Source organism: Barbus barbus (assembly GCF_936440315.1).
Source record: "Barbus barbus genome assembly, chromosome: 27".
NCBI lineage: Eukaryota > Metazoa > Chordata > Actinopteri > Cypriniformes > Cyprinidae > Barbus > Barbus barbus.
This window is the reverse complement of record NC_136755.1, coordinates 10,507,269-10,518,449: the sequence shown is the minus strand read 5'-3', so window position 1 is coordinate 10,518,449 and position 11,181 is coordinate 10,507,269. Positions and strand designations below refer to the sequence as shown.

General features: G+C 38.4%; 1 protein-coding gene across 1 annotated transcript; it reads right to left on the bottom strand.

The window, feature by feature from the left end:
- Positions 1 to 754: 754 nt before the first annotated feature.
- On the bottom strand, positions 755 to 8,281 carry LOC306847724 (syncoilin-like). Its single transcript, XM_079381850.1, has 5 exons — positions 8,119 to 8,281; positions 6,360 to 7,122; positions 4,533 to 4,952; positions 4,338 to 4,462; positions 755 to 1,516 (listed from the first exon to the last, which is right to left on the bottom strand). The coding sequence occupies exons 2-5, from the start codon at positions 7,107 to 7,109 to the stop codon at positions 1,459 to 1,461; spliced, it is 1,353 nt and encodes a 450-aa protein (XP_079237976.1). The 5' UTR covers positions 7,110 to 7,122; positions 8,119 to 8,281; the 3' UTR covers positions 755 to 1,458.
- Positions 8,282 to 11,181: the final 2,900 nt, after the last annotated feature.

Sequence of the window (11,181 nt, the reverse complement as noted above, 5' to 3'; positions counted from 1 at the left end):
AAAAACAATTCAATCAGGTAAAGTTCAAGTGTGAAAGTTTCATGGGTGTAGGCTACTTGACTTTACAAACATTTGACATATTCAATAAATATCAGTGTCTATTTCAATGTGCAGCGGTCTTTTCCACATAGTCTAATGATCTTTTCACATAAATGTTCTCTAATCCAGTGGTTCTCAAACTTTTTACACCAAGTACCACCTCAGAAAATATTTAGCTTTCCAAGTCCCACCATTATGACCAACATTAAAATGCAGTAGCACTATGCACAGTTTCAAAAATATAAAAAATAATGAGTCAGTTTTATTCCTTAAAAAAAATAACCCACTGGCCGATAATTTTACTTGTTTCCCCCAGGAAACAAGACTAAATATCATATTTTATATAGAAACTGCATCTTGATTCAAGAATGTTTCGATTTTTGTACTTGAAATAAGGCAAAAAATCTCAGCAATAAGCATTTTTGCAGCATTAATGAATGAGGTTTAAACAGTTTATGCTTTAAAAAGGGGGAGGAGACCCCGAGAAACTCTGGCTTTACCGAAGATAACCTGCTCCAGACCAGGTTAGGTTCACAAAGTTATTTTATTACTATGGTAACTTACCGAGAGGTTTAGTTTAGTCTTTTATTGGAACCGAAAACCCTGAGTTTCTTTTTTCTGGGGTTAACAAAACCCGCTTTCTGGAATACACCCCAGACCACTTGTAATTGTTTAACAAATGAAAGCCAAAAAAAAGAGACCGAACAAAACCCAGTGTTCCTCAATAAATGCCTTTTATTTTTGTAATTACCCAGATTCAAATTTTCTAAATTGTTGTCAACAAAAGGTCTTGAAATAGCAACTTATTCAGTCTTAAAAGTACATGCTCCTTGTCACTGACAGAATTCATATTCTTGCACTCTATTCACAACTAGGTACGAGTCATATGAATAATATTTCTAATTCTTGTTTATTTCAGATCTTAACAAGACACATCAAATCAACTAAGCACTTAATTCATCTTCTCTTAGTCATTCATCTAAACATTCTCACCATCATGCTGCTGGCATGTTTATAGAGCTCTCCTACAGTGCCCAAATAAGTCCTTGTTTTTCCCACTTAACTTACTCATAAGAGAAAGCACTTAGTTCAGGCACCACTTGATATATGAGCTTTATTCCCTCTTATACACACACAGCAAAACAGTGTTTTAAGAACATTCTAAACTGTGTAACTTGTCAGATAAAGATCTGGATATCTGACACAATTGGTCCTTGCTCTTCAGAGTGCTTTTTTTTCTAATTTGACCTTTGCAGAAAACACTGTTGTGCGTCTTCAGTAAATTGGGGTTACTGTTTTGGTGATTGACTATTAAATGATACTAAGAGAGGAGAGACAGTTTCGATTAAACTATGAAAACAATTAATGAAACACATTTTACATAAAAGAATAAGATAATCAGTAACAAACTTTAGTTCATTAGGTTTTTTCCACCACCACACGGTTCTCTTGCTTGCAGGTGCCCTCTACATGCTCTCTGTAAAACAATAAAGACGTACAATGTAGATGTGCCATCTGTCCTGACCAGATGCAATGCAAGTTTTCTGCAATTAGTAAAAGTAAATTGTCCGTCCACACTGAAAGTGGAAATCCAGTACAATCACGGCCAATCAGAACGTAGGGCAAGATGGAGGAAGTTATTCCTCTTGAGAACAGTGTGCTTTTATAGGTTACATGTACACGACAGTGATGAACTAAAAACAGAAAATGCATTTTTTTGCATTTATGAAAAGCTTTGTATACAGACAACAATGTTGTCAAAAGTTCATTCACATGTATCTGCAAAAATGTCTGAAAATGCTGTATTATGCATGCCAGGCCAGTAGTGGGCGATGTCACTTTGTAAAATAATGCATTCTCCTACACAGCCTTGAATATCAACATTGTTGGTTTTGGTTGTCAAGTACTCTCGCATGCCTATAGACTGAACACATTATACACACGATGTCACTTTTTTCACAAATTCGTGGTTGTGTGATTTACACAGAAATAATACTGGTAGTGTTTTCAAAAGTTTGCGTTATCAGACCCGCTAAACACTGTTGTCGTTTAAATGATCAGCCAAAACCCATAAAAAGTGACATGTAAACCCCTTAAATTGTAATGTATGTTTATATAAGTGTAGCGTGGGCAGAATGATGATGCATCAGCCAATGTGTTATTAAGGGAAATAAACTGAAACATTTGCAAATTAGTTGGCTTTTGATATCATTCTTATTAATATTTATATATTTGTGTGTATTTACATCCGTAAGTGGCACTGATATAAAATACTAAATCAGCTATTCTACAGTGGGGGAAAAAATGATTTGATCCCCTGCTTATTTTGTACGTTTGCCCACCGACAAAGAAATGATCAGTCTATAATTTTAATGGTAGGTTTATTTGAACAGTGAGTGATAGAACAACAACAACAACAAAAAAACCTGAAAAACGCATTTCAAAAAAGTAATAAATTGATTAGCATTTTAATGAGTGAAATAAGTATTTGATCCCCTATCAATCAGCAAGATTTCTGGCTCCCAGGTGTATTTTATACAGGTAAGGAGCTGAGATTAGGGGCACTCCCTTTAAGAGATCTCAGCTTGTTACCTGTATAAAAGACACCTGCCCACAGAAGCAATCAATCAATCAGATTCCAAACTCTCCACCATGGCCAAGACCAAAGAGCTGTCCAAGGATGTCAGGGACAAGATTGTAGACCTACACAAGGCTGGAATGGGCTACAAGACCAACGGCAAGCAGCTTGGTGAGAAGGTGACAACAGTTGGTGCAAGATCTTACCTCGTGGAGTTTCAGTGATCATGAGAACGGTGAGTAATCAGCCCAGAACTACACGGGAGGATCTTGTCAATGATCTCAAGGCAGCTGGGACCATAGTCACCAAGAAAACAATTGGTAACACACTACGCCGTGAAGGACTGAAATCCTGCAGAGCCCGCAAGGTCCCCGTCCTCACGATAGCACATGTACAGGGCCGGTACAGGGCTGTCTGAAGTTTGCCAATGATTCAGAGGAGAACAGGGTGAAAGTGTTGTGGTCAGATGAAACCAAAATCTAGCTCTTTGGCATCAACTCAACTCACCGTGTTTGGAGGAGGAGGAATGCTGCCTATGACCCCAAGAACACCATCAAATATGGAGGTAGAAACATTATACTTTGGGGGTGTTTTTTCTGCTAAGGGGACTGGACAACTGCACCTCATCAAAGGGACGATGGACGGAGTCATGTGGCTCGTGGATGGGTTTTCCAGCATGACAGTGACCCAAAACACATGGCCAAGGCAACAAAGGAGTGGCTCAAGAAGAGGCACATTAAGGTCCTGGAGTGGCCTAGCCAGTTTCCAGACCTTAATCCCATATAAAATCTGTGGAGGGAGCTGAAGGTTCGAATTGCGAAACGTCAGCCTCGAAACATTAATGACTTCAAGAGGATCTGCGAAGAGAAGTGGGACAAAAACCTGTGTGCAAGTGAGATGTGCAAACCTGGTGGCCAACTACAAGAAACGTCTGACCTCTGTGATTGCCAAAAAGGGTTTTACCACCAAGTACTAAGTCATGTTTTGCGAAGGGGTCAAATACATATTTCACTCATTAAAATGCAAATCAATTTATAACTTTTTTGAAATGCGTTTTTCTGGATTTTTCTCACTGTTCAAATAAACCAACCATTACAATTATAGACTGATCATTTATTTGTCAGTGGGCAAACGTACAAAATCACCAGGGGATCAAATATTTTTTTCCCTCGCTGTATTTAAAATTGTATTTTGGCACTTTAGTAAATAATTGAATAATTGATGACACGCAAAGCAGCATCAGACTAAAAGAGATTCATGTGAAAGTTATATTTATTTTAAGACTTATACAGACATATAGATATTTACATATTTAATGGCCAATATTTTAATTAAAGATTTCACTGAATTAGCTAATAGGTTTTAATGAAAAGTAAAGATGTACGTCTAATTCATGGAATTACTGAATTAGAACCTCATGAATTACAGTAAATAAATAAAAAATTGGGGTCATCATGCCCCGGGGGAATCTTACCCCCTTTTAATATTTAATAGAGTAAGCTTTTGGACCAATGACATATCACTGTGGGCAGTGCTATCTAGTTTAGTGTAACAGAGCTAGAAATCTTGCAACTGTCTTGTTGCAGCTGGTTAGGATGAGTATCCATTATCATAGAAGAGTTTTTATCACTTGGTACATGCATGGTGTAATAGTATATTCGCCTTAAATTACTTTGCAGTTTAAAAAAGAAAAACTAATTGAAAAAGTGTCTGCACTTGCCTGTAGAAGAACAGCTCTTTGGCCGTGTTGTTCTTCAGCATATCCAATTCTTCTGTCTTTTTTATCTGGATCTTGAGCTCAGTTTTCAGTCCTCTGATGTTCTCCTCTAAGGCATCAACTGTGTCCTGAATGAAGAACGTTAAACACTCAATAACTAAAAATGACAATTATCTAAAATCAGTTAAAATTACTTACCCGATATTGTTCCACATTTTCCCTTCTCTGTCTCTCCATTAGTTGGATCCTCTCCTCCAGACAAGTTCTCTGGAGTCTCAACATCTGCTCCTCTTCTCTCAGTGGTCCCAACTGGGCCCTCAGCTCCTGGCACTGCTCTTTAGCCTTACTGAGGGCATCCATGTTGGCCTCACGTCTCTTCAGCAGGGACACTAACCGGGGCTCGTAGAACTCCTCCAGAGCTTTGATCCCACCCTGCAGGTACTGCTGGAGGTCACAAGAGGCCCGTCGTCCTTGAGTTACATAAGAGCGATTTTTCTTCTTGCTGGATTCCTGAGTGGTGTTCAGTTGCTTTTCTAGTTCCTGCAGGTGGCTTTGGTGATCTGAATGTATCTTGGCGATCTCCTCAGTCAGCTTAACATCAAGGGCCTTCAGCTCCTCCTGAGCCAGTGGGTTTTGAATACAGTTAGTTAATTTAACACCCATTTATCACAACTGATATGACATGAACAACAGGGACTGAGTAACTTAAACCAGGGGTCTCCATCCTTTTTTATACCATGGACCTTTTTTTGTTTAGACAATATTCTCGCGGACAGGAAATCATCAAATTACGTCTCAACTGCATGCAACAGCAAACTAAAACAAAACATTACAACTCACCATAATAATCAGTGGGAGCACTGAGCTTGTTTCCCTGCAATAATAAGGTCTCAATGAGGAGGGATGGGTGACAGTGAGCATCTAAAACTAAACTAAACCAAGTGTGCATGACGAGTCCTCAAAAGTGAAGCCATAGCATCTTGATCGCCCCAGGTGACTGGCTGCAGTATAGGTCATAAACCCCGCCCTCTCCATGTAATCTAATGGGACGCGAGACAAACTAAAAAAAATCAAATTACACATTTTAGGTAGTTCTTATGCTGAAGTATGTCCAAGTATTAGTTTTTCTTAACAAGTTTGCTTTTAACTAGTTATTTGATGCTATAAAAACAGGGTGTGGTAGCATGATTGTGAGCTTGTGATTGGGTCTGCGGGAGTTTGGGAGGGACTTTGATACCGCACCTCACGATCTCTACTGCGCAGACTCTGGCTCCAAATGACGTCATTTTCACAAGATGACAGCGTCCATACTGAGAATGTTTTGGCTTCACTTTTCTATAGTGGAAGGAAGTGGAGACACGTCGTCCATCTTTTTTTACAGTCTATGAACTAAACTAAAGAAACTTGAGTGATGTTTGTTTCCCTTTCATGTTAATATTAGCTGAACCTTAAAGGATTTTCTGAAATCGTGCCTTATGTAAATTTGGATATTAGCTATCAAAGGGGAAACACAATGAATAATACAGTGGGATAGCATATAGCCTAGACTCATTTTGCGTACTTGCGGCCCAATAGCAGCTGTTTCACAGCCGGGACTGGGTCGCGACCCCGGGGGTGGGGGACCTCTGACTTAAACCATGTGATTTTCTATGATATTTGGTTTACAATTTTAATTGGTTGGAACTTGTCAGCTATTTAAAATCTGGTTAACAAATTTTGCAAGAAAGAAATTCAATTAATTAAAAAAAAAGATTTTTGTTTTGGGGCCACTGAGAATGTTATCAGAGTAAATCTGTTAACTATAGGCCTGACCTGGAAAGAAAAAATAATACCACCTCATACAGTTCCTGGTGTCCTTTTGCTATACAGTTCTAAACAACATTTATAAAAGGTAATTTATAAATCCTATAATCAATATAAAAATCTTGCTTAAGTTTAATATATAAACTTAAGTGGAAGCTTAAACTTGAGCAAGATTTTAAAACTTTTGTTTCAATGTACTTGTACTAGTTCACTTAACACTACCTGAGCTTGGTTGAGATGCTCCACCTCTTTATGTTGTAATTGAAGCTGTACTTGTCTCTGTGCACAGTCTCGGGCCGCTATGAACAGGCGTCTCTTGGTCTTTTGAGTCTCCTCCTGCAGATTTTGCCTTTCCAGTCTGGCTTTGGACAGGAGGCCTTGTTCTTCCCCCAAAGTCTCCCTCACAGTCTGCAGCTCTTGGGCCATTGGCTCCTCCAGCTCCAGAAGCTCCTGAACCAACTCATCCCTTTTGCGCTCCAACTTGCCCACCTCCTCAATACAGCTCTCAAATGCTTCTCTGAGCTTCTGTATTTCCATGGGGGCAGACAGCTCAGGCCTTGCCTCGACAGGGATGCCAACAGCATTATCTTTGACCTCCAACACAGTTTGCTCTTTCTCAGGAATGCACGTCTCTCCAAACTCTATTTTTTTTGTGAATCCATTCTTGTCCATTTTGTTCACTGTTTCTGAGAATAACTCCAGTGGTGCAGTAGTTGGATGGGCTGCATCAAAAGCATCTAACTGTGACAACATCTGTTGCATAAGTCCATTAAACTCAGCTTGCAAAGCTTCTCTGTATTTTATTGAATAAGGCATAGCCTCTCCAGGAAGAGTTAGATTAGCCTCAATATCCTCCAAGCAGTCTTCAAAGTAGTCTTCATCTTCCTCCTCAATAAATAAGGGTTCAAACGTTTTGTCTGTCTCCGATAGAGACCCATAAGCTTGCTCAATGTTAATTTCTTGATCCTCCATTTTATATGTTGACCTATGAGGTGAACATTATGTGAATGCGAGCTAAATCAGAATTAAACTACGGTATGTAGTTTGTATTACTTTCACAAACACCAAATGCATTGATCACTATATTAACACATCTTGTCGTTAGCCATCAAGTTCATTTTATAGTTTAAGTATGTACTATGTGCTATCTATGTGAACTGTGATTCCTGAGTGATCAAAGGATGGTGAGAAGAAATCTGAAGCGAATGCGTCACTGAAGGACAGCTGCATAAACTTGTCGAACAGCTGACTGATCATGAACACATAGATTAACATCTGCGAGTGGACCTTTGGTCAGTTGTAAATGCACACATTGGTACATACATGCTTTTGCATGTGGCAAACATGAAGTGAATATAACGGTAATGTTTCTACAGGTTTCTACACGAACTGTACATCTTCTGGATCTTTATCAAAATGCTGTCAGTCACCAAAAATTGGAAACATTTTTTTTGCACATAAACTTTGCCCAAACTCTATGATTTAAGTATCTAGAAATGCCCGTCCACTGTCTTCCTGTTAGACTGGGCTGGCATTTCTTATGCCAGTCTCGATGGGACACAGAGCAGCTGCTGAAACTGGCAGCAAGAACAGACAGAGAACATTCCACCAGTGCCAATGATCCTAAAATCCCCATCATGAACAACTGCTCATTCCTTCGACATGTTTACTTAAGCATACTATGACATATCAGCAGTTTTACATGTTGTTTTGGAGTAACTAATAACTCTAATCAAGTGAAAATAGATGTACATTTGTCTTCAGTTAATTAATTTCCTCCAACTTTTGAAACCATCGCCAAGAATAGAAACAAAGTGTGAAAGAAAAACCACAAAAACACTGTGCAGTGACTGAGTAGGTAGTGATATGACAAGTCTAAAGATGTAGCTAGAGCTAAGATACTGTGCCAATGTAAATATTCTAAAATCAAACGCCTTTGAGGAAAAAAAAAATACTGTTATATATAAATGCATCAACTCACCTCAACTCAGATAATGAGTTTCCAGGACAATAACCATGAAATGAACCCAAAGGGAAGAGCTGGTAGCCAACTGAACATGAAAATAGGACAGCAGTAGTCTGGCCTCTCTCTGACCGAGTTTAAACACATGCCGCTGGTCTCTCAGGCAACGTTTTATCTGTTTACATTTATTAATAAACAGAAGGGGGAAGAAATATGAGCTTGTACAGCATAGGCACCAACTCCAGCTAATCAGAAATCATGAGGCCCTCTGGGAGGCGACCTCCTCACTGGAACCAATAAGATAGCAAAGAGCAAATTTTATGCAAATAATTATAATCAGTATCCAATGGGTGGAAAGTGTAGGGTCCGCACATGGACACACAGCAATAGAATCTAGGAGGGGTGGCCGCACAAGAGTGACATACTGCAGTCACCAATAGGGGCCACGAGGAGATGCTCATGAAAAGTTGTCATCACTTTTGTGGTTTCCTAAACGGCGCTGACCTACATTCAGGAATGACCTGAAAGCCGGGCTCTCATAAAGCATGGACAGGATTGAAATCAAGTGGGAACTGAAAGCTCCAAGAGAGTCATTATAGACAGTGAGATATGAGGAGTGAGTGTTTGCTTAGAAGAGCCAACAGCGCCAAATTCCCACCATGCCTGCTCATTTTCTCAGCTACTTTTAATAGACATCACAGATCTAAATAGATGTTTCACAAATCAATAAAGTTGGTACAAGATAGACATTTTGAGGCAGCTAGTTTCAACAAATTAATAATTTGGTGCTGCGATAAGGCTTAACAAAACATTTAAACTAAGATAAGAAGACAAAATATAATTTGTAATAAAAATAATGACATGGTGAAAGTATTTATAAATACGTGAGAAATCAGTGTGCTATTTTTAAATCCTTCTTTAGCAAGAATTGTCATGTTTATCCAAATTAATCCACTGGAGGTTTTAAAAACGATAAACCTGGGAAAGTTATGAGGTAACACTTTAGAATACTGTTCTGTCATTAATAACTACATGGGAACAAATAATTAATGCACTGTTAACATTCTACACTCTTAAAAGTGCTGGGTTATTTCTGTAAATTGTGCTGGGTCATAATTCTGGGTTGTTTGAGGTACTGTAAACACACAGTTGGGTTGCTCATGCTGGGTCAAATGGACTGCAAGGGGTTCTTTCACCACTGAACACCTGGGTTGGGTTATTTTGACCCAACCGGTTTGTTTATTTTTCCTCTTCATCAAATTTTCTGTATTCTTCGCTCATTTCGTCGTCAGACGGTCAAGCAACTCGCAGCAAGCAGGATTATAAGGTAAATTAATGTGATGATATGATTATTTACCTTTATTTTTAATAAACTGTAGTAAGAGCACACTGATTTCACGGTTAATGTGATATTTGATCTGTCGCTGTGCGAGTTAATGTTAGCACTATTCTGTGAATGAAGTAGCCACCTAAATTTTTTGTTGACAAAAAAAGGCCTCAACAATTTCTTTATGTGTGTGTAAGTTTTATATATTTTAACGCCTCATGGGAAAGGTATGAACTTTGGTTAGGTCAGAAATACAGGGGTAAGTTCAGTCATCCCAGTGGTTGGGTCAAATAAACAACCCAGCATTCAATGGCTCAACCCAGCACTTGGGTCAAAACAACCCAGCGCGTGTTCTGTCCCATAGTTACCCAGCGGCTGGGTTAAGGTTGGGTTGTTTTTTAACCCAGCATTTTTAGAGTGTAGTAACTACTATCAACTAACAAAAAACTCAGTTGGAAAGTTGTAGTTCACTATTAGCTATAAAGTAACTACTGTTTTTTTTTTTCATATCTCCCGGAGAACTTTTAAGAACAACTGTATTCAGGGTCTTAATTAATGTGAATAATGCAAAAAGGATAATTACTTTAAAAGTAATGGACATGGTAACCCACTAGTAATGACTCAAGTATTAGCAAATCCTTCAGAAGGGATAACTAATTATTTGGATCAGTATTGGAATTAAAAACTCAGACTTCGGAATATTGTGAAAGCCCCTAAGACATAAAAAGGAAAAATCCTGGAGTGGTGAAAAAGATTTCTGTAGTGACTGGTCCACTTTGGGATGCAGCCATTGCAGGGTTGACATGTCTAGGGGCCTTCCTGTAATTTAAATCCTACATTTTCAAAGCTGTGTTCCACATGGAGGCGCTATACAACTTCTTTTCCTAAGGTAACAGATACATAGGTGTAGTTTAATTTTCTTTATAAATGTTGTCTTGACGGAATTAGTCATCTGATTGGAACCTAAAAATGCAATTTCTAAACATTACATCTAGAAGCTTTTTACTACAAGCCTTTTCTAACTATTTTAATGCCCAACAATTCAAGTCTCTCTCTCTTACAGAAAGACAGGGTAATAATAATAATAACAATAAGCCCCCTCTGTGGATTGCAGAGGCTCTTGAGCTGTGTAATAAAGCAGTGTTGAGTGATTCCTGAGCTGACTGAACTTGGTAATGACCATTCAAATTAGTGTTCAACAGCTTCATTCACTCTGATTAGATTTACATTTATGCATTTAGCAGATGCTTTTATCCAAAGCGACTTACATTGCATTCAAGTTACAGTTTTTACATTTTATCAGCTCTTGCTTTCCCTGGGAATCGAACCCACGACCTTGGTGTTGCTAGCGCCATGCTCTACTATTTGAGCTACAGGAAAGAGATAAGCTTGTTCAATTTATTTGTTAAAAAAAAAAGTACAGCACCTATTTGGAATATGCGTTTTCTTCACAATACAGTGTATCGCTGTAACAATACAATAGTGAATAATAATAATGCAGCTAGCCTTAGCGAACACTGCTAATATTTCCAAATAGTGTAAAAATAATCCCAAGCTTTTACCTATGTGGCTTTGAATTACAGGTTTGCTCCGTAAATAAGTGGATACATTAAACACTGTTACCACTGAGGTAACTATAGATACTATAAGAGACACTGAATGGATTCTGCTATTCACATACTTACATAGATGAAAAATACTTAACCAATTGTTTTCCTAAACTATATCTATGAGTTTGATTGTATTGTGCAACT